We start from the raw sequence: 25,388 nt of genomic DNA on the forward strand, positions 1-25,388 counted from the left end.
GGTTGCTCTCTTATTTCCTTCATTTCTCTGTTCACATTTTACCCTCTTGGTGAAGGTTTCTCTGATTATCATGTACAAGTAGTAACCCTCACTCCACATCCAGGCTTCCTTCCCCACTTTCCCTGCCTTAACACTATGACCATCAGAAATACAAATACCTGTCTGCTTGTATATTGCCTTTTCTCCCTTTTCCCATTAAAATGTAAATGCAATACAGTTGTATTCCCTACTGTATCCCCCAAACCTAGAACTGTGCCTGGCTGATCCTCTTTGGACTGAGGATCAGTCCTTCTGAATCGTCTGCAGATTTTGTTCCAGTGCAGATTCTGATGCCTGGGATAGGGCATGTGAGGCTGCAGTCGCTGGTCTGCAGACTATTCACCATCACTTTGGCCTGTTTGGTCTTCTTTGAGCTCTGGGGTGGGTGAAAATGGCCATTGAGGAGGGCAAGCAGGGCCAGAGTGGAGGGCAATGGCTAAAGCAAATCTTCCATAGGTCCGTTCTCTCTACATTCAATAATTCCTCTATGATCTCATGTGCATCTTGCATGTGTGATGTTCCTGAACTCCAAATAGGAACTAGCATTTATCTTGCTTCTATCCCACAGCACTTTGACAAAACAGCAAGTCTCGGATTCACCAAGTCTCCTTCATGAACATTTAGGGAGCTGCTCTGTAGTTGAAAACCTGGTTTAATTCCGAACCATACCTTAAAAACAGAAAAGCCTCAAAGGTTGCAGATAAAGGAACCAAATCTCTCAAACAGGGATTTTCTGTAGGGTCTGTTTGGCAAACACGTATGCTTCTTACTTTGAGGCAGGCCATGTCAGCAGTTTAATTTAAGACATCAAATGAGAAACAATCTGTCTGGTATAACCTTTTGCCGGTGAAATGAACAGCTTCTGAGCCATCTCCCAGAGAACACTCTCATTATCCTGGTCTCCGTGACATGGGACATATTGTCTCTTTTCTTGACTTGACCTTAACACATCAGTGATGCAAAACATATTTCTAGTTTGAAAAATAGTCATCTAGAAAATAAAACCATTTTATCATCTCAACCACAGTTCTGAGCCTCAGCACTATTGAAAATGTGTTTTATTTGTACCATTGACTGCTTCCAGCCTCTTAAAAAATTAGGGAAATCTTTGTGAGCAGAGAGGTACCTTGAAAAAATTGATGCCTTTCCATTCGAAGCATAAGGTCAACAAACGAAGACGAGCAGGAACATAGACTCTGACTTGGGTCACAAAATGTTCCTTTAAAATGGGGGGTAAAGGGGGTTTTGTTTGTAACAGAGATTCCGTGATCAAAATTTAAAACATTACAAGCTCTGTAACTCCTTAAAATAGTGCAAATATTATCTACATCATGGAGAGGTTCAGTGGAATGAGGAGAGGAAAATGAGAGACCATTTAATTTAATGCAATATTTTCACAGATGAGGGTCTAGACAGTGGCCCCAGAGAGGGGGGACTTGCCCAAAATATGTAGCCTAGTTGGAAGAAGCAGGACTAGAATGCAGGTTCTCTGGTTTTCAGGCTAATGGCCTCTCTACTTCACCACTTTCTTCCCTGAAAAAAGTCTGACATGATGGCTATACCTGTATTTATTGCTACATTACTTATATGAGAGTCTCTTTGCACTTAAATTAGTTAGGATTAGCTTCAACTACTATTAATAGTGGCTATAACAAGACAAAAATCTACCTGTTGCCGAAAGAAATGTACATTGTGACTCTACATCAAATATGGGTGTTTTCACTGAAGAAGAAAAAGAATAAGGGTATTGGGAGGCAAGGAGCTACCTACCTCTGCTAGTGTAGACAGTGTGTATGTAGTACTAAAAACACCAGTGTTTGGCATCTTTAAAACCAATGCATTAGGGATATGGTTCTGGCAGCTTGTATTAGACTAACCCTCCATAGATAGCAATTCAACACTTTGGTGTCAGGGGGTGGCGCGGGGGTGGGGGATGGCCTTCTTGAAGTCACTGGTGAACAACAAAAAGTGAGCAGCTATTGAAGGGGATTCGATCATTTAAAGAAAGGAGCCACACTCATTGGGTGAGATCCACTTTTATATGGCTTTTCCCTTGAGGGTATTCCCTAGTCTACAAGGTACAGGGAAGGTTAGAACCTGAGCAGAATGTTGCTATCTTACAGACTTGAAGGTCAGGGAATGGATTTGGGGTTGCCCATGAGACTGGAAATTGGGTGGGGAAAATCCTAGAAATTAAGAGACAAATCAGAATCTGCATATAAGCTTCCCACAAATCTTTTGCTGCCTCCTGTTCTGTGCATGCATGGGGGAGGTTATAGAGAGCCTAGTGGAAACAGCAATTGGAAGGCTGAAAAAATTAAAAATTTAGTTCAGCTCTGCAGATTCTGGCAAGCAAGAGCTGGGGGTTTAGGTTCCTCCAGGTAACAGGGGCTTGGCTACTATTTTTCAAATGTTTTTCTCCCCTATTCTTTTCTTCCTCTTTGTCTGGGATTCCAACTGCACATGTATTAGACTGCTTGATATGGTATCGCAGACTACTGAGGCTTTGTTCTTCCCCCACCCCCCAGCTTTTTAAGAAAAATCTTCATTCTTCAGATTGGATCATTTCTATTGCTATATATTCACATTCACTGACACTTTTTTCTGCCAACTTGCATTTGCTCTTAAGCCCATATTCAATGAATTTTCTATTTCAGATATTGTACTTTTCAGTTCTAGAATTTTCTTTTTTTAAAAAAATATATAATTTCAATTTCTCTGCCGAGATTCTCCATCTGTTCACTCGTTATGACCATTTTTCCCCTCAAAGTACTTGCACATATTTATAATAGTTTCTTTAAAGTACTTGTCTATTAATTCCAACATCTAGATCATATCAGGTCTATTTCAATTGACTCTTCTTTTCTTGAAAATGGGTCAGATTTTTATTTTCCTTCACATATCTAGTAGTTTTTTATTTATTGTACAAAGGTTTTGGAAGATATTCTGGTTTCTGTTATCTTCCTGTGTATACTGTTGATTTTTTTCCATCAGGTAATTAAATTATTGGCTGATGGTCTTAAACTTTTGAAGAGTTGGTTCTCTGTGTTGTTAGAGAGAAACCACAGATAGCCAAAGAAGGATGTTTTATTCACAGTAGAGGGTCTTACACTGCTTTCATTAAATGTATTCCTATGTATTTTATGCTCTTTGATGCTGCTATAAATGTAATTTATAAATTTTTTATTTTGAAATTGTTCATTACTAATATAGAGAAATGCAACTTGTTTTTGCACATTGTCTTTGTATCCAGTGACCTTGCTAAATTCATTTATTAGTTCTAAGTAGTTATTTGAAAATGTCTAGAATTCTTTAACCTAAAAACTTATGTCACATCTGAAGACAGTGTTATACAAGTGCTATATAAGTGACATTACTATAGATTCTACAAATATTAAAAAGATAATAAGGGATTATGTACAACTTTATGCCAATAAATTCTATAACTCAGATGCAATGAAAAACTGACACAACAGAAAACAAACAATAGAAAACTTGCCTCCAGATAAACTCCAGGCCTGTGTAGTTTCACTGGGGAATTCTTTCAAATGTCTAAGAGGTAAATTACCAATTTTACATAAACTTTTTCAGAAAATACAGAAATATTATGATGCCATATTCTAACAAAAGAAAATAAGTGAAAGAATCTCTATGATCATGTCAATCCAATTTCAAGAAATACTAAGAAGAAAATTTTCGGGACTAAAAAAATATTAGGAGAGACTTATATAAACATGAAGTAACAAAGAACACCAGAAGTGGTAAATATGAGGATAGATATCAAAGGACTAAGAAAACATTTGACAAAATCCAACACCCATTGATAATAAAAACCATAGACAAACTAAAAATAAAAGTGAACTTTTTTAGTTTTATGAAAGTAATCTACAAGACCCTACAGCTACGATCGTACTTAACTGTGAAAGATTAAATACTTTCCTCCTAAGATCAGGAATAAGCAGGTCAGCTCTCACCATTTCTATTCAATATTGTACTGGAGGTCATAGCCAGTGCAATAAAGCAAGTAAAAAAAAGGTATAGATATTAGAAAAAATAAGCACTGTCTTCATATATGACATGTTTTTAGATTAAAGAATTCTAGACATTTTCAAATAACTACTTAGAACTAATAAGTGAATTTAGCAAGGTCACTGGATACAAAGACAATATGCAAAAACAAGTTTCCCTTCTCTATATTAGTAATAAACAACTTCAAAATAAAAAATTTGTAAATTACATTTATAGCAGCATCAAAGAACATAAAATACATAGGTATACATTTAATGAAACCAGTGCAAGACCTCTACTGTGAATAAAACATTGCCGAGAGTCATCAAAGAAGATTTTAATAATAAAGAAATAGATTTTGTTCATGGACTAGAAGACTTAATATTGCTAAGAATGTCAATTATCTCTAAATTAATCTAGGCATTGAAGCACATCTCAATCAGAATTTTAATGGGTCTTTTATTTTTAAAAAAGAGATTGTTCCTAAAATGTGTATCGAAATTCAGAGGACCTAGATTAGTAAAAAAACACTTGAAAATGAATAATGTTGGAAGACTCATGCTACTGATTTAAAGGTTTGCTAGAAAGCTATAGTAATCAGGGCAGTGTGGTATTGGCATAGAATAGACAAATAAATGACTAGAACATGATGGAAAGTCCAGAAATATATCCACACATATATGGTCAACTGATTTACAAAAAAAATTGCCAACATGATTGATTTTGGAAATATTAAACCACATTTGGGTTGTTACAAATTTTTTACTATTATAAATAAAGTACCTATACATATTTTTGCATAATGTATATCTTTTTGTAGGATATGTTTTCTTTTCTCTTGGGTAGATACCTAGGACTGGAATTCCTGAGTCATAGATATGCATATAAACTTACTTTCATTGAAAGTAATGGCAAAAACTGCAATTACTTTTGCACCAACCTAACACATGGTGCTAAAATGCAAACCTCACTTTAAGATAGAGCAAAGACAGAAACATACACTTCACAGAAGATGTAGGGATGGGTAATAAGTATATGAAAAAGGGCTTAATATCGTTAGTCATCAGGGAAAGGCAATTAAAACTACACTGAGATATAATCATGTATTTTTTAAATGGCTACATTTAAAAGACCAACAACACCAAATGTTGGTGAAGATGTAGAGTAATTGGAACTCTCTCACTCATGGTACTAGTAATAGTGGAAAATGGAACAACCACTTTAAAAACAAGTTTGCTGGTTTTTATAAAGGTCTATATTTATGTGCACATCTGTGACTCAGGAATTCCACTCCTAGGTATTTACCCAACAGAAAAGAAAACTTATATCCTACAAAAAGAGCCATGCAAAAATACACATAGCTGCTTTATTTGTAACCACTAAAAAAAATTGTAACAACCCAAATGTCTATGAAGAAGAGAATGATAAATTATGATAAATTTAGATAATGGCATACTTCTCAGCATCAATTGATACAACAAAAATCACATGAGAGAAAGAAGTCTCACAGAAATAATACATACTGTTTGATTTCATTATAAGATGTTCAATAACAAGCAAAAGAAATGTGTGATAGAAATCAGAACAATGATTACCTGTGGTGGCACGAGGAAATTAGAGAGGTTTCTGGGGGTGGTGTACACACACACACACATACACACATAGATTGTATTCTTTGTTTTATATATGTTGCACATCTTGTTTTGGGTGTTTATCACACAAGCCTATAGATTCATCAAAATGCAGAGAACTGTAGTATATGTGTATTTTACTATAGGTAAATTACACCTCAATTGAAAAAAGATGTTACTTTTTAAGACATTTTTTCTATTATGTTTGTATATGTTTTGGCCTAAGTAGATGCAGTAAAAATCCTCTTAGCATGATCAGAACAGCGAGTTGGTTATTTAATTTTAAAAGCTAATTAAAAATCATTAAAAAGGTATATATGTACACACATATTTTAATATTTTATCTTTCATACAATAGCGTGTGTGTGTGTGTGTGTGTATATATATATATATATATATATATATATATGCATTCACTGCAAATCTTTTGATACATGGCCAAGGCCTTTGCTCTTTGATTTGTGTTCCACATTGTCATTCTTGTATAAACCATCTCTGTAACATATTATCTATGATTTCCAGTCTCAATTTCTTTAAAAAGGAGTAAGAAATTAAAGCATTTTTGAAGCAATATAAATGGAAAATCTTTCTAGGTTTTTATATATTTTTTCAAATTCTATGTCTTATGTGCCCTACAATTAATTTGACAGATTTTTTTGTGGCTTGTCTTTCATCTAGATTTCCAAAGCATTCAACTTTGTTTTCATAGCAGAGGAATGACAACTCTCTTTTTTTTCATTCTTACTTCATTGGGTTACATGATATTCAATTAAATTACATTATCACAATAACCATACAATCTTGCATTGAGGCATGGCTCAGATCCCTGTAGCTTCTCATTTAAACTCAAGGTAATGACCTCCTTCCATACATCAAGATGTAATAAAGTCAGAAGAAGGTAAAGGGGGAAGAAAGCTTTGTCTTTTAAACTTATAAACCTTCTAAAGAGTCTCTTGCTTTCCTTTCCCTCTTTGCATAGTTTTTGCTTCAATAGCTATAATCCACAGTGAAATTATGGCAATTCTTTTAACTCTTTCCTCTCTATATTATTTCTTTCTCTGCAACATAAAGGAAATTATTGGTTTAAAGGAATTTATAAACATTATAACCTAAGTGGCTGATTAACATACAAAATAACACCCAGTACTTAAATATTCAGGAGAACACAGACTAAAATCATAAGACATCACTACATGGCAATCAGAAGCAAACTGGCTATCAATGGGATCTTCCATATACTGAAAGTTAAAATGTGAATTGGTTCAACCTCTTTGACATTTTATTAGGTGATGGTATGACATCACCTAATAAAATTGAAAATGTGGAAATACTAGCAATCCATTTTTTAGGCATGTACCCTAGAGATATATGTACCTGGGTGCACTAGGACACATGTTCAAGAATCTTCTTCAAAGTTGGGTTTATAATTGTCCCACCATGGAAACAAACCAAATGCTTTTCAGTAGTATAATGAATAAATAGTGGCATATCCACACAATGGAATATTATTGCTGTGGTCTGAATGTTTGTGTCCCCCAAAACTCATATGTTGAAACCCTAACCCACAAGGTGATGGTATTAGGAGATGGGGTCTTTGGAAGGTGATTAGGTGGAACTAGTGCTTCGTTGAAGAAGCCCCAGAGAGCTGCCTTGCCTCTTCCACCATGTGAGGACACAGTGAGAAGGCTCTATGAGGAGGTGAGCCCTCCCTCCCCAGACAACCCATCTGCTGAAGACTTGAGCTTGAACTTTCCAGCATCCAGAACTATGAGAAATAAATTTCTGTTGTTTTCCAACTATCCAGTTTATGGCATTTTTTATAGCAGCCTGAATGGACTAAGACAATTACATAGCAATGAAACTATATAGACTAGAGTTACACACAACAAAATAGATGGAGCCTATAAACACTATTGAGTAAAAAAATAAAGCCACAAAACAATACACACAGCATGATTCTTTCCTATAAAGTTCAAAACCAGAGAAAACAAAACTACATTTTAAAGGATGCATAATATATTGATATGACAAAGATAAAAACAATAAAATTATTTCCACAGAGGCCAGGAAAGTAGTTACACGTGGAGGAAGGAAGATGCCTGGGTTTGGGAGGGGCGTATGAGGAAAGAATTTCCAGAGAGGGCCAGTGATGTTCCCTTTCTGACCTGAGTGGTGCTTGCACGGTGTTTGCTTCTTAATCATTTTACAACTGTGGTGCACATATGTGTTAACTATTTTCTCTGTGTCGCATTTCACGATATGTTTTACGACATCACTGAGCATTCTACATAATTCATTTAATACTCCCTGCCAGCACCAGCTCTTTCTCTCCCCAGTTCTTTGTTTGAAGATCACGCCCAGGTGCATCATTCACTCTAAGAGACATGAAGATTCTAATCACTCATTTTCTTAGTCTCTTTGGTTAATTTCAAGAATGAAGTAGGACTGAGAAGAAATGGGAACAGTAACATTCAACCGCAGCTACAGAGTAGGGAAGTGGACTAAACATCCATTAGTACAAATTTATTCTAAGACAAGTATGTTTCCTATTTTACAGTTTACTTTAGAGCAAATTAACTCATCTAAATTATCTAATAATCAGAGTGCCAGTAGCTTAATTTTCACATTAAGCATAATTATTTAAGTTATCTACAAGTGTTTTTCCCAGTATTTGCCTCTCTACATCCATGAATTCTATATTGTAATCCAATTTTGATTTGAAATTGAAAAAACACTTTAATAAAAGCTTTATTTAAAATCAATTATCAAGATTTCTCTTTTTCCACTTAGTAAATGATTCAGTTGCAAGATGTTGCTTAAGAATCCAGTAGAATCATGTCTGTAAACAAAATCAAGCTTGCTAAGCTTTCTCCATTCATTTCGGCATTATTTATAAAGCTTGCCATTGTCAGTAGCTACTAGGCCCATCAAGGCAGCATCTATTTATGAGACTGTTCTTTTAAAAAATCTTTTATTTAATGACTAATTTTTTATTTTCCATTATGTTAACCACAGAGGGCTGAATACACTGCATTCGGTAGGCGGTGTTCACGGTGGGATGGGGCATGGACACGTGAGCACGCGCGCACACACACCCCAAGCCACATCATTGGAAGATTTCAGTCTACAGAAATGAACTCAGTGAGTGCCCACCGGCCTGGTTTAGCCAAATATCCTCAGGCCACTTGACACTGACGCCTCTTATCTCTAGATCTTTCAAGTAATGCCAAATTGTGGGGAAAAAATTTGAGAAATGCATGACCGTCTCTTCCATCATGTGATGAATAAAAGAGCCGAATCAAATAATGCCTGCCCTTTCAAATGTTTCTGTTTTCTGTTGGGCTGTTGGCATCCACACATAGTTTTATTAGTCAAGGAAAATCATAGGAAAGGGGATGCTTTGAAGGACTAGTTCTTAGATGATTTTAGTTTTCTAAAGTTTATTTCCTGGAGATGGTTGCATTTCAGGGATTGAGGAAGCCTCTCTAACTGCATTTGTACCTACTAAATAGCTCATGAAACTAGAATGAATTTTTATAAGTGTTATGCCCCAATAATATCCACCAACAGTAGTATGGGCAAATAAATTGTGATATACTAATATAATAAAAGGAATAAGCTTGACCCTAACTGAATTTCCATTTCAACTCTAGATTATCACATTATCAGATGAGTCTCTGTATTCTTCGAAGACGTTTTGATACCAGAGTTATTGGCATAATTAAAAATGAAGTGATAATGAAAGGGCTCCTCACTGCTTTACAAAACCTGTATAGTGGTCCTTTGATTTCTATGGTAATAACATGACAGATATGCCACACGAATTCTCACGGCTGTCTCGGCACAATATGAACAGCTGTTCCACTTAGAATTGCAATGAGGGTCAGCTGAAAACCAGGAACTTACACAGTGCTATGCTCCCAGCACAGGAGAAGAAGGGTGAGACTACTGGGTTCTCCCATCTCTGCCACCTGCTTAAATATGGAATTCTGTAAGCTCTGCCTCATGCAGAGATAACCTCCATAACCAAATAGGTGGGCAAACTTGTGTCTTGGTTTATCAACTCTTGATGGTCAATCGATTTAAATAAGATGTAAAACATTTTTAATTTGAAATTTTAATAATGGACGCAAAATAATTTGTTACATATTTAAATATGTTTCGTGTGATGTAATGTTACATATGTTTAACTTAAAATATGTTTTATATTAATAAAACAAATACTGGTAAAGCCACCCTTCAATTTACGAAATAGAACTTACCAATTTGGTTGAAGCCTTTTTTGTGCTCCTAGAATCCCAGACCACTCCCTGTCCTCCCATAGATAACAACCACTCTGAAATTTTGCAATTGTTCTTTCTTTTTCATTTTTTCTAAATTCACTTGCATCCCTTAATAGCACATGATTTAATTATGTTGGTTTTGAACTTTATGCAATGATGTACAGCTTTCTGCATTCTTCTAGGACTCGCCCTCTTTATTCAACTGTTTCTGAGATTCACACATATTGAGATATGTTGTTGTAATTCATTCGTTTTTACTACTTTGCTTAATTGAATTAAATACGTAAAAGTTCCTGGTTTTACTGTGATAAACAATGCTGCTATGCATATTTTGGTACACGTCTCTTGGTTCACATGTGTTAATATTTCCCTGGGGAATACTCCTATGAAGGGAATTGCTGTATGTGCATGTTTACCTTTTTAAGATAATGCCAAACTCTTTTCCAATTTCCACAGCAATGTGTAAGTGTTCTCATTGTTTTACATCTTTGCCAAAACTTAATCATGCAAGACTCACTTTTTGCCAGTTTTTTGGGCATAAACTTTGTATCTTTTAATTTGCATTTATCTAAATACAAATGAGTTTGGGTTTGTTCTTCTATACCAATTTAAGAAAAAGCTTGAGTTTGATTTTAAAAAACCTTAATAGGATTTTGTTTGGAATTGCATGATATTAATAGATTAATTAGCGGAGAATTATCAGGTTAAGAACTGTGAAAGGTTTGAGATTTTACTCTACTTGCAAATTCACATCAGTCCGTTAGTTTCAGGGATGCTGGCAGAAGACGCTAGACTCTTGAATCAGAGACAAAGGACTTTATTACCCACAGCAATGGCAGTAGCCAGAGTATCAGCACCTTCCTGAAATGCTGATTCTGAAGGTTCTGAAGCTGCAATTCCCACAGGAAATGTGAAGAGGGTGGGTGACCCCTGTGTCTATACTGGGTTGCAGTACAGGAGAGGAACACTGAGCATAGGAAACAAGCGTTTTATATGTAACAGCAGGTATGTTTGCCCTCTGCTCTAGAGGGAGACACTATCCCTGTCTTCGAAGGCCATTCACCATAAGAACATCTTTGAAAAGATAATCCAGAGCAAAGGCAGCACGTAAGTAAGCAACCTCTACTTGAAAGATGTGCAGAAATGCAGGATGCCTATGGAGACTTGTCTCTCAACATGACATCCATAGAATATTAAGACTTCCTTTCCGTGAAGATGTTTGCTGTCTACATTTTTTTCTGTCTTTAATATAGTTTTGTAATTGACTCATAAAAGGAATGCTACTTTGTGTATTTGTTGCTTTTGTAAAAAGTATTTTTTGAAATTACATTTTTCTACTTCATGATTGGTATACAGAAATGTAAATAGGTATTATATTTGAACATTACATCAACTAACTTTTAAATCCTCTTAATTCTATATTCTAGATTCTTTTGGGGTTTTGCTTGTCTATGTCTGTTATGTCTATATTCTTGTCAGCTGTATCTACTTCAGTTTGTCCTTTCCATTATGGCTCCTACCCTTTTATTTTGATATTTCTGTGCTGGCTTAGCTCTCTGATTACCATGTTAAATAGAAGTTATAATAGTAGTAAACATTCTTTTTTCTTTTTTTTGATACAAGGTCTTGCTCTACTGCCCAGGCTGGAGTGCAATGGTGTGATCATAGCTCAGTGTAGCCATGAATTTCTGGATCCAAGCAATCCTCTTGCTTCAGCCTCCTGAGTAGCTAGGACAGGAGGTGCCACGCCCAGCTACTTTAAAAATTTTTAGAGACAGGTCTCACTATGCTGCCCAGGCTGGTCTTAAACTCCTGGCCTCAAGTGGTCCTCCCACCTCGGCCTCTCAAAGTGTTGAGATTACATGTATGAACCACTGTGTCTTGCCTTTTAAAATTTTTATACTATTTATTTAGTTTTTTCTTTAAGTATCTGTTCATTTTGGTAGTTTCGTTTTTCTTATACAGGTTAAACACCTTTTTAATACAACACGTTTATTTTGTAGTATGTATCTGAAAATGTAATATTGAAGTCTTTGAGGATGTGGATCTATTTGTTGTTTCTACTGACTTGCCCTGCTAATCCTGGGTTACGTCCTTTTTTTTTCTCTGTGATTTTAGATTGTGGGTTTATATTTGCTGGCATGCTATCTCTGGGGTTTCTTTTGAGGCCTGGGTTGAGGGTACCTTTCTCCAGGAATGGTTTTATTTTGCTTTTGTCAGACACTGAGAACTACTGATATGAATCCTCTTAAAAATACAATGATCAGCAACATAAACTAAGTAAACAGTGTAGATTCAGTTACTAACTCCATCTGTTGTGTGTGTGTGTGTGTGTGTGTGTGTGTGTGTGTTTGAGACAAGGTCTTGCTCTGTCACCCACATTGGAGTGCAGTGGTGTAATTATGGCTTACTGCAGCCTCGCCTTCCCAGGCTCAAGTGATCCTCCCACTTCAGCCTCTCAAGTAGCTGGGATTACAGGCATGTACCACTATGCCCGGTTAATTTTTTTTTAATAGTTTTTTTTGAGTTTTTATAGAGATAGAGTCTTGCCACGTTGGCCAGGCTGTTCTCGAACTCCTGGGCTCAAGCAATCCTCCTGCCTCAGCTTCCCAAAGTGCTGGGATTACAGGCATGGGCCACTACACTTGGCTTAAACCCATTTGAATGTTGTTAGTCAGTAGCTGTTAATTTGCAGGGAGACCTTAAAAAAATCCATGAATAGCCCAGGCTGAGAATGGTTACTTTCCTCACTATCTGCCTCTTCAATTTTTTGATTTATTGTAGTTCATTGTTTTTAAAAGGGCAGAGCCTTTCAGGGATCCAGGCTTTCCATGAGGTAGACTCTGATATGACTCTCAATTATTCACTGGCCCTAATGTTTCCACAAGTTCTCTAGGCTATCGTGATCAATATAGTCCCATATTCTGATTGTCTCCAGGCTTGTCTCGATAGAGATAAAAGTTTAGCTCATGCATCAGAGTCACCTGGAGGATTTGCACACAGATTTTGGGACCTTACTCTCTGAGTTTCTGATTTAGTAGGTCTCACGTAGGGCCCATAATTTGTATGTCTAAGTTCCCAGGCGATGCTAATGTGATTGATCTGGGGGCTGTACTTGAGAACCACCTCTCTGGACTAGGTTGGTTGGCAAATTTTCTTTTTTCCTTTTTCTTTCTTTCTTTTTTTTTTTTTGAGATGGAGTCTCGCTCTGTCTCCCAGGCTGGAGTGCAGTGGCACCATCTCGGCTCACTGCAAGCTCTGCTTCCCGGGTTCACGCCATTCTCCTGCCTCAGCCTCCTGAGTAGCTGGGACTACAGGTGCCCGCCACCACGCCCGGCTGCCCGGCTAATTTTTTGTATTTTTAGTAGAGACGGGGTTTCACCGTGTTAGCCAGGATGGTCTCGATCTCCTGACCTCGTGATCCGCCCGCCTCGGCCTCCCAAAGCGCTGGGATTACAGGCGTGAGCCACCGCGCCCAGCCGGTTGGCGAATTTTCTCTGTGAAATGCCAGAGTAAATCTTTCTGACTTTGTGGATCACATGGCCTTTGTGGCAACCACTCAACTCTACTGTTGTAGCATGAAATCAGCCACAGAGAAGGCAACAACAAATGGATATGATCGTGTCCCAAGAAAACCTGATTACAAAGATATGTGTCTGGCCATGTTTGACCCAGGGGCCACTCCTTTGCTGATCCCTGTTCTAGACTGCTGTTCGCGCTTTGTCCCGGGCCACAGGGAGCTTTCTTTTACTTTCTCGCTGGTATGTTGGTCACTGAAGAAGGTTTTTTTTTTTTTTTTTTTTTTTTTTTGAGACAGAGTCTCGCTCTGTTGCCCAGGCTGGAGTGCAGTGGCCGGATCTCAGCTCACTGCAAGCTCCGCCTCCCGGGTTCACGCCATTCTCCTGCCTCAGCCTCCCGAGTAGCTGGGACTACAGGCGCCCGCCACCACGCCCGGCTAGTTTTTTGTATTTTTTAGTAGAGACGGGGTTTCACCATGTTAGCCAGGATGGTCTCTCGATCTCCTGACCTCGTGATCCGCCCGTCTAGGCCTCCCAAAGTGCTGGGATTACAGGCGTGAGCCACCGCGCCCCGCCAAGAAGGTTTTTAAAAAATATGTTAATGAACGTTTTTAGATGTTACACAGCAGAAAATCTTTCAGGATCTCCTTTCCACTATATTATTATAAGTGGAAGTCCTGCATTTTAAATTTCTAGGGAGAACCCCTCTTGTTTGAATAACTTAGGGCAAGGCTCTTCTAGCAGATCTGATTTTCCCTACAAGTCCAATCTCTTTAGTAGGCCAAAAAACGTTTATGATTTGCCCTTGTTTTCTTCCAGGAACCTTCTCCACCTGCTGCCTCTATATAACATACATTCCTATTAAACTCAGTCACCTCAAGGGCCCTGCTCTTTCTGTGCTATCTCATTTCCTCATGCCTTGGCACATACTTTTCCATTTTCCAGGTTGTCTTCCATTCCTTCCCCCAAGCAAGGCTGGTAAATTCCCGCTATTTCTCTAGCCTTCATGAAAAGCTCCTCCTCTGTGAAGCTCTCCCTTCCCAAAGCTGCTGCATGGCCCTAGATGCGCTCCCCATAATTATTCCCATCATTATATCTATTGTTCTCCACTGTTATTGCTAGTGCCCCAGAATGTCCCCTTGTTAGGCTGTAACTTGAGAGTGGGAGTTTCATTTATCTTTAAATTTCCAGTGCCTATATTTGTCACTCAATAAATGTCTTACGTATTTATTTACTTTGGAAAAATAGAATACATGGCTATATAAATGATGACTGTTTAGGAAATGCGATTTTAAACAACTCACTTGATATGGTTTGGCTGTGTCCCCATCCAAATCTCATCTTGAACTGTAGTTCCCATAAGCCCCAGCTGTGGTGGGAGGGACCAGTAGAAGGCAATGGAATCGTGGGCGTGGTTTCCCCCGTGCCATTCTTGTGTATTGAGCAAGCTCTCATGAGATCTGATGGTTTTATAAGGGGCTTCTCCCTTTGCTTGGTTCTCATTCTTCGCTCTCCTGCCACCTTGTGAAAAAGGACTTGTTTCCTTCCCCTTCTGCCACGATTTTAGGTTTTCTGTGAGTCAATTAAACCTCTTTCCTTTATAAATTACTCAGGTATGTCCTTACAGTAGTGTGAGAACAGACTAATACACACTTATTTAAATGCTTGAGGTTTTAATCTTATCTCTATAATCACCCGCCCAATTAGAACCTCCTAAACTCAGTCTCGTTTATTATTCTGGGTTAGTCAAACCTACATAAGTCTGTAGTGAAACACACAAAAGCACAGACCACTGCATGCATCATACCCAACCAGCATCAGGGCAGTCATTTATTGTCTCTAAAATAAAACAAAAGACACAGTGTTTTGTTTCTCTTTTATTGCAACCCATTGCAAGGTCAAAGATTCACGGAAATATAGAAACTACAAACCGGGTGAATTTTCTTTATCCACTCAAAAAGACATTAAAGACAAAGGACCAGAATTTTCCACTACAGCAATATATTTCATAGTCTTTATTCTGAAAATACTGTTGACATTTTGGAGAGAATAAAAAGCCCTGCATTAAACGTATTCACATGTATTTATGACATTCTAAGCAAAAAAAAAAAAAAACTCTATATTGCCCAGAAAAATTATTTTAAGCCTCATTTCAAAGCATCTAATGAGAACACATTCAATAACCATCACAGGATCACTCAAGGTGATGCCTTTTTCTGGCTGGGTTTTTTTTTTTTTTTTTTTTTTTTTTTTTTTTTTTTGAGATTAATGCTTTGAGGCTGGATATGGTATTTCTATGGAGTTCTACAAATGTACCAAAGCAGTTTTCCAGATTATGTTGCATCAGGCTTTCTGGATTAGTCAACATTTTAGAGAATAAGTGCAAGTCCCCACCCCACCCCACCCCGCAAGCTAAAGCATGTTATAGTGCTGTACTTTAGATGCAAACAATGCAACGTTTAAAAAATCAATTATACACTCTGAAACCATTTGACAACCAAACTGTAACACTCCAAAGGTTATTACAACTTTGAACTGAAATGGTACCATCTATATCATAGATGGCTCTCCCTTCTTTTGTCTTTTTTAACTATTTAAAATATAGTATGACATATATAAAAATTAAACTTCTGCATATTCCCTCAAGCTACTATTACTATACATACTGTCTTATAAATTAGTTTTGGATTAAAAATCAGTTAAAATATTGTGAAATAAGCTATTTCAGTGGTGGGGAAGTAGATACGAAAATGATGTAGTTCAATGTGTAAGAAGAAATACAGTTTATTAATGTTAAACAGCTTTTTTCTTACACAAATTTTATTCCCTTCAAATTAAATTAGAAACTCATTTAGTGACGGGAAGAATACTCATGGTGCTTACTGACTAGATTTCCTAACTGATTGGGATTAAAACAAAAATGCCACATCAGAAACATGTTGACATAATCAAAGGAAACAGTTGTTTACAAAAAAAGAGAATCATTAGAAATCAGTAAATGGCATTCAAATGTAAAGCTATCTTTTGCTTCTTACAGCTAATGTCATGTTAGCAATGTGAGACTTAAAGAAAGTGAAACTCAAACCTCAGTATATCTGTTAAAGACCAAATAACAGTTATATTCACTCAGGGAAAAATAAATAGCAAATTCACAAGTTAGGGTTTTGTTTCTAGTTCTGCTGTGAAAGATAATCACTCTTTAGCTTAAAAAGGCTCCCTGATGTCCTCATTATAAATCTAGACACAGGAACAGTTATTTGAGCCTGAGTCCCTAATATGAATTAATTGTAAAGATGTGTTAAATCAAAACATATATTCATTTACTGATAGGTCTTGTCTTAACTGAAGCTGGCAATCTTTAACTAAACAAAGAAATGCTTATTTCTGACAAGTGTAAACAGAATTTCAATGAACGGATTTTCTAATTTTCCTTCTTAACTCATATATTAGCTAGCAATAGATCTTTGTAGTAGCACGAGAACTAGTCCAAAATGACAACATGCACATATCCAAAAAACCTGTTCAAAAACCCAAAGCAAAGCAAAAAAAGCAACAACAGTAGAAAGATTGTCTACTTATATCTCACTCATGAATCTATTAATGTGACTATCCTCTCGTATCTCAGAAATACACTTTAATAATTACCAAAATTAAGAAAATAATGAAATGATCTGTACTTCTTAAAATAATTGCACACCATTAATTACATTGGTGGCTTCAATGCTAAGATTAGTTTCAAATATCATTAAAATATATCCTGACCAGTTACTATCCAGGAAATAAAAGCTAACACAATGTTAACGTAAAACCAACTAAAATATTTAGTGCTCAACAGAATGCATTTGTAGAATAATGTATAATTAATTTTTGTGAGCTGGCCAGGGGAGTTCAGATTGTTGCCTCCATATAACAAATTTAGAAAAGGCTTTATTCTTTCTAGTCCCCAAGTCACCTACCAGATAGCAAGTTGGCCACCTGAGGATGCATGGAGTTAGGCAGTGCCACAGTGGATAACATGCTACCTCGGTGGCCTGGAAGAAGGCTTCTCTGTCAGGAAATGATCTGGAGTAGATGAGAGCCCCGGTGTAGATGTGCACACATGTGTGACTATGTGAGAATGTAAGTGCCTGTACGTGTAACATCACTTCTATTGTAGTCGTCATCAGCAGAAGTGCACAATTCATCCCATGTAAAAAGAAGGCCTTCTTATTTGGACATCTCCAAGTGGCAGCAATTAGAAGCTCAAAATAATACATCTAATTTTTTGACTCTATATTAAAAAAACTTTTTTTTTTTTTTTTAAAGAGAAAGAAGCCTTTGAAGTTAAAAACTAAAAAGTTTGTGGCTTTCATAATCTTTAATTTCTAAGAAAAAAAGCCAGCTCACTTGGGAACAAATGACAACTGCACTTCTGGTATACAGTATGCAAACAAGACACAAATACACATACTTGAACACATACAGACAGGCGACAGTTAAAACCCTTCCGAGAGATCAGCCCCCCAAATGTACAATTCTCCTTTGCTCTGCTGAATGATGCCAGTGGACTAGGCGGGGCAGGAGCGTTAGGAGGAGGCGGCAGACATGTTGGGGGTCCAGCCCATCTGATAGGCTCTCTCCAAGGTCCTCTTGCAGTCCTGCAGGACGGTGCTAAAGGTGATGTGGGGGTACTGCTGCACCAGCTGTTCCACCGTCACTTCGTTGACCTGCAAACAAAGAAGAGCCATCATCACGCACAGAGACCACCAACACCATGCCGCTGCCCATGCTCACTGATGTGCTGCGGCTGACTCACGGTGGCACAAGGAGCCCTGGCTTTGCTCCTCCTAGCGATGTGAGGAAGGGTTTTGTGAGAAGATATGTGTCCCCTTTCATCTGACCTTTCTGATCTCCCAGTAACACACCTGCCCTTAGGGATTTTAAAAAGACATAATATCAAGAAATCAAAAGTGTTTTCTAGAAGCATAGATGACTGTGATTTGTCAAGATCTTAACCATGTCCATTGAAAATCCAGTGCTTGGGAGGTGAAGAAGCAGTAAGATAGCTAATGTGCACTTGACTTCATCATCAACCCAACAGCCTTCTTAGGACAAAAATTGTGGAAAGCCGGAGAGGATACACAGGATTCCAGACAGAAGTGTTGGGGAAGATGTTTATTTTTCTTCCCTTTAAATGTTAAGGTACTGCAAACTTCAAGTGCCTTTGTGAAAAGGGCTGAAATGTGAGGAATCAATAATTAAAACATACATGGCTGGCAGGTCAGAGATGGCCCCAATAGACCTTAACCATCAAAGATACCACCTTGATTCTTGATTAGACAAGGCAATCAGACAGGCCTAATTAAAACTAACACCTTTACAATTGCTGTGCTGTGAAGGGATTAATTTGTCAATTATTTTTAAGCTGATTGCAGTGCATATCACAGAAGTAGACAGTTTTCTTCATCCTTTAGATAAATAAATGATTAACCTAAGAACCACAACTTTTAGGTAGCTTTATTTAAAATCTTTATTGAACACTTGGGCATTTTCAAATACATCAATATTTCATTTATACTGAGTAAGCTAGTCTGAAAGAAGGTACTTGTGATACACATTTTTGAGCATACCTCTTGATGTCCATTATTGGAAAAGATCAGGATCACTAGGAAAAACCTAAAACAACATCAAACCCTTGCTGTTTGCTTTGAAAGCCTGCTTAGAAGTATGATGATCATGAAATTCAGTTATCTGCACTTTTCTGAAATAGCATGATGTTTTCTAAGTGATCTAGAAAACTATGTTATCTGTTAATCTTTTTACATTATTGACACAGTTGATATTTCAACATTGTGTTGATGATACTAAATCTTTGCCAGAGCATTTCTCTATTTAAGAACTGCTTGTGTTTAAGTCAAATTTAACCAAGCCATATAACTAATTCTTTTTGTGATAAAGCTATGATTTATAACATTTTATTTTCAAAAGCTAATAAAATAATTTTGAATAAAAAAAGGAAAACTGATACACATATTGGAGTTGAAATATGAACTGATTAATTTAATATAATTTAAATGTGTGCTCTAAGTCTAGAGTTCAGACAGCTTGTAACAGTACATTTAGGAGTCATCTATCATCTGGCCTTGCCTATTCCTCTAGCATATGTTTGATACTATCCAGCCACTTGGCCTAGTTTCAGTTTATTAAGTTGTTCAAGTTCCTTCTGGTCTTGGGATCTTTACACATCCCTGGAATACTTTTTGCCCCACTTATCCATTATGATCCCTTTCTCATGCCTACTTCCTACTCATCTTTGAGTTCTTAGCTTCCATGTCATTTTCCCAGCAAATTTGGATCACTGCCTTATCTCTGCTCCCCTCACTAAGTTACGTAAGTATTCTAGATCATTCACTCTTTCAATACTGCCTACTTTTCCCTCAGAGTACTTATTATTGTACTAAGTGAATTTATGATTGCTTAGTTTAATGTCTATTTCTCTTGCTCCAATCTAAGATCTATAAGAACTATGATGAGCCAGGAATAGTTATGAGTGAGTGAATGCTAAAACAAATACAAACTACAAATAAAAAATAGAAATCCAAGAATAAGGCAAAGCCAGACACTGACACTAACATACTAATCAAGAAGGCCAACAATTTCTTGAGGAACTCATATTCAGTTCAAGAATCTCCTCCTTCAGGGAAGCCCTCCCTAAGCAACCCAACCCAGAAGGTTGAGTTAGGCACCCCTTCCCGGTGCACCATGGCGGGCACCCTGCAAGGTCTGTCCTCTCTTTGAGCACTCCCACACTGTATTACAATTATCTGTCCACTTGCCTATCTCTTCCACTTGAATAGAAGTCTCTGGAGATTAAATATTGGCTTTTTATCTTTAAATCTACTAGGCAGTTCAAAATAGAGAAGAACTATGGCAACTATGGTTCGTATCATGGACTTTGGAAGCCACCAGAAACAGGTTTGAATCCTGCTTTCATGTTACTTCTTTTCTTTTTTAATCTACCAGGTTTTATTTTGATAAGATGTGATTAAGGAATCTAATTTTAGTTTAAAAAAAAAGTATACTTTAAGTTCTGGGATACATATGCAGAACATGCAGGTTTGTTACATAGGTATACACGTGCCATGGTGGTTTGCTGCACCCATCAACCCATCATCTACCTTAGGTATTTCTCCTAATGCTATCTCTCCCCTAGCCCCTCACCCCCCAGTGTGTGATGTTCCCCTCCGTGTCCATGTGTTTTCATTGTTCAACTCCCACTTATGAGTGAAAACATATAGTGTTTGGTTTTCTGTTCCTGTGTTAGTTTGCTGAGAATGATGGTTTCCAGCTTCATCCATGTCCCTGCAAAGTACATGAACTCAGTCTTTTCTATGGCTGTATAGTATTCCATGGTGTATATGTGCCACATTTTCTTTATCCAGTCTATCACTGATGGGCATTTGGGTTGGTTCCAAGTCTATGCTATTGTGAATAGTGCTGCAACAAACATACGTGTATATGTGTTTTTATAGTAGAATGATTTATAATCCTTTGGGTATATACCCAGTAATGGGATTGCTGGCTCAAATGTTATTTCTGGCTCTAGATCCTTGAGGAATCCCCACACTGTCTCATGTTACTTCTTTAAGATTTGGTTTTTCTCAACTGTAAAGACAGGATAAAAGTACTTATCATAGGACCATTATAGGGATTAAATGTAATAATATGCCTAGCACTGTGACTCATATAAAAAGCCCACCATACAGGAGCTCTCACTATTGGAGGAGGCACTCAGTAAATGGTCACTGAATGAAAGAGTTAATTCATGATCTCTTAGGGCCACTAGTTCTCTATAGCGTTAATCAATATTGTTCCACCTTTAAGTTATCTCATAAAATAAACCTTGTTAACACTAGTTGTAATGTTAAAAATAAATTAATCACCAAGCAAAGAATAACTTTTAGAATGTTCTCCATGTACAAGAAAAATCTATTTTATCTTAATGCTTTATTGAGCAGATTCCAGAACTCTCCTTAATAACATAGTCTAGGTTTTAAGTAACTACTTTGGCATGGTTTGGATATTTGTCCCCTTCCCATCTCATGTTGAAATGTGATCCCCAATGTTGGAGGAAAGGCCTGGTGGGAGGTGTTTGGTTAATGGGGGTCTGCCCATCATGGCTTGGTGCTGTCTTCAAGATAGTGGGGGAGTTCTCTCGAGATCTGGTTGTTTAAAAGTGTGTGTGGCACCTCCCCCAACTCTCTCTCTTGCTCCCAGCCTTGCCATGTGACATATGTGACATGCTTGCTCCCCTTGCCTTCCACCATGACTGTGTTTCCTGAGGCCCTCACCAGAAGCAGATGCCAGCATTGCACTCCTGTACACCTCAGAACCATGCGCCAATTAAATCCCCTTTCTTGATAAATTACCCAGTTTCAGCTATTCCTTTATGGTAATACAAACAGACTAATGCATCACTGTCAGGAAATTCTTCCTTTTTTTAAATGGATGTTCCCCATGCTGCAGTTAGATGAGTTGCCTCCCTCCTGCCACAGACAAACAAAAGGATGCAGTTTTCACTAAGAGATGAAGTCATTTGGTCAGAGAGGAACCTTGGAAAATCTGCGTCACATTCCAAAGAAGTAAATGTAGTCCAAGCCATTTGGCATTCAAGGAAGTACTAACTAAAAATAAATGAGAAAAGAATGGAGCAGAGAAAACATTCAAACCCACTGTTAACAATATGAACTCTTTTCTATGGTACATCTTTTCCAATTTATACACAGGTTTGTACAGAGTTTTGTACCTAGGGTTGACAGGCAATTTGCTTTAGAGGGCCAATTAATTTAAAAATAGAAAATATCTCTATGTAATAACTGTTTTCCAGGAAAAGGCACATAATTCACCTTAAGCAAACTTGATACATGAAGATAAGGATTTATGAAGTATACAAATTAGAGAATAATTGTTTACTTTAGTAAATAATTTCATGGTAGGGTTAATTTATTTTGCCAGCTTCCCCAGCATATTTTATATATCCTTTGATTTCCCAAAATGCAATTTACCTATTTCAACTGCACAAAGTAAAATACATCTGTAGTTGAGAATACAGATGATGATGTGTTTGTTCTCTGGCTTTCACAGGTTTGGGGTAAGAACTGACAATAATTTGACTTTGTGTAACTGTATGAAAAATGGCACCAGTAATCCTCTGTGGATATAATGTATCTTCTAAGCAATCCTTTTGCTAACTGTACTCTGTAAATTCTAGGAAACAAAGCAGTGGGGAAAATGCAAATATTTCATTTTAGAGCTCTGTTGGGTAGAAGTTATTCAGGGGAAATACACGGGATCCTATTTAGGGAGGGTTCTATCTTTTACTTACAATCTCTCCTGGCAATAGTGTGACAAATATTATACTACAGTTATGCTCATTTACTCCTCAGAAGCACAAATTATGCTCACCTTTTCTTTGTATGGACTCCATAAGTGCTTTGGTGCCATAGAGGATTCAGGTAAGACACCAGCAGAGCCCAAATCCTTTTACATCGTTATGTCTACATGCACATTTCTGCAGACATTTTGTCATGCACAACTCCACTTGCTAGAATGAAAAGAACCTCTCTCTGTTCCAATTCATAAAATATATGTAATATAAAAAGGGAACATTATAGATGAAGTTTTTTTTTAAAATTTCCCCATGATCCCTGGTTTTCTGTATTCAATTTCTTTTCCTCTTGCTGAAAACTATCAATGGCAACTCCTATATGACACATGAGATTTAAAAAATGCAATGTATCTTCCTAAAAAAATATGCTGCACTGTCATTTGAAGAAATTACTGTGATTAAAGGGGAAAAAACCATGTGCCACAAGTTTTTTTTAAATATAAGAAAGACTGGATTTTATACTTCTCTCCAAATGCTGCATAACCATAATTTACATTTTCAAAATGGTTATAACTCTTTTTAAGGTAGTAGCAATTTGTCTGGTATTTTAATCTATTTTGAGTTAACATCTATTAGCACTTTGTGAAAATGTGAGGCAAATTGCTATGCTAATGAAGGTAAATCACACCACAGTTTCATGATATGGCTGCTGCTCTTACGGAAGGGTGAGGAGAGAAACTGCAGAGTTACAGAGAGTCAGTGTAACCAATTTATCTAAGCCATTACAGTCTCTTTATTAATTTCCCCAGAAAGTTCCAGATAAGTGTAAACCCAGGCCTGACTTATCTCCTCAATGACACGTACTGTTCAATAGACGTCATTTCTGATAAAATTTGCAGAAGAAGCCATTTACATTAAGTGATTGTTACTTCCTTTTTAACTCAGGTTTTAAAAGAAGACATATTTATGATGGGGGAAAATATTTGACATCTGATTATATTAAAATCACAATTAAGAGAAAACCACTTAAAGTTCTTGACAACAAGGAGAATTTCAGTCATCTCTTTGTTTTTAGTCCTACAGGCACTGTCTGGTATATTCTTGCCCATCAGAATACAGGCTCTATGAGACAGACGTTCTTGCTGGTTTTGTTCACTGTCAAATCTCTAGCACATAGTATATACTCAATAAATATGTGTTGGCTAAATTCACATAGGAGTTGTTCAATGAATATTTATTGAGTACATTAAAAAAGCACCAAATAGTACTGAGCCAGAAATTGTAGAGATAAGCTCACCTTGTTCCCAGACTGTTCAACTAGAGTGGTAGCAGTCTCTAAAGTCCTGATATTATGGCAGCCCCAAACTCCTTTAATCCTCTGAAGTTCATACCCATGGTGATTCTTTGCGCTATTGTCTTTTCCATCTGACATCACCAGATACCTCTTTCCAGATACATCTTCCCTAGAGTTTCCAATAATGTTGCACAGGAGACCAAAGCAGCTCATGATGGTGGTTTAGCAAGTTTTGCTGGGTCATGTGGCTGTCAGGGCGTACTCAGAAAATAACTAAGCTATGCTTTGGATTGCCTGATGTCAACCCTCCACACTGGAGATCGTTCTTAAACCAGGTGTGTAGACTAAGAGGCATGCTAATGATCCTGGACACGAGTCAGTTTCCAAAACTTGGCAAAACCCCACACAGTTCAGAGGATTTGACACTGGTGTTTACAGCATCAGCAGCCTGCTCAAGACGGCAGGCCCAGGAAGGCAGATGATTTGGAAATTTTGTGACATTTAAGCTCCCTTTTAATGTCATAGTTATCTGATGGCAAAGAGTAAATTGTGGACAGGTCTCCTGACTCAAAACAATGCCATTTCTACCTTCTGATTTCTTGGGCTTTGGGAGTTGGTATGCCTTCACCCCTATGTGGAGGCAAGTGAAAATGTGAAGGGCTCTCTTTTTTCAGTTGGTTCTGCTGTCATGGTAGTGTTTAGTATCTGATGCCTCAGAAGCGTGCAATGAATGGCAATCTCAGATAAGGAGAAATTCTGCCACCAAAAATGCCCCATGCCCCCACTGCTAAACACACAGTATTAGGCTTTTGCGTGTTAAGAGACAATCAAACCCTTCTCTTCGGTATGGTTTATTTTGGCAAAATACTTGAAAACAATTTGCTAATGTTTTACTCAAATAACCAATAAAGCAAAATAAAAGTATGTCTCTGTTCAGGCAAGGACGGGGAAGACAAGAAGGGAATAATATTCAGTGAACATCTATTATTTCCCAGACATCTAAGCATGAATACCCCTAATCAGACGGAATTTCTATTTCACAGAGCTAGTAAATGGTAGCTAGATTTTGAATTCAGGACCCTAACACACAGTGCTCTCTGCACTGTACCACATTGCCTGGCCCTTTAGGTAAGATGGTGTGGTATGGAAAGTGTCAAGACTGGGGTCTAGCTGATCTCCTGCCCTGTGAAATATTTACTGACATTCGTTTTTTTAATGAATATAAAAGAGATTGCAGTTTGCATATAC

At 37.3% G+C, this 25,388-nt stretch overlaps 1 protein-coding gene across 2 annotated transcripts in view; it reads right to left on the reverse strand.

The window, feature by feature from the left end:
• Positions 1-15,343: 15,343 nt before the first annotated feature.
• FBXL17 (F-box and leucine rich repeat protein 17) overlaps positions 15,344-25,388 on the reverse strand; it is a 546,079-nt gene continuing 536,034 nt past the window's right edge. For both annotated transcript variants that reach the window (XM_065545845.1, XM_005557482.4), the window contains one exon: positions 15,344-18,185. In XM_065545845.1, coding sequence (XP_065401917.1) covers positions 18,045-18,185 — 141 coding nt within the window. In that variant the 3' untranslated portion in view covers positions 15,344-18,044. The remainder of the gene's footprint in view (positions 18,186-25,388) is intronic.

The sequence above is a fragment of the Macaca fascicularis genome, chromosome 6 (assembly GCF_037993035.2).
Source record: "Macaca fascicularis isolate 582-1 chromosome 6, T2T-MFA8v1.1".
Lineage (NCBI taxonomy): Eukaryota > Metazoa > Chordata > Mammalia > Primates > Cercopithecidae > Macaca > Macaca fascicularis.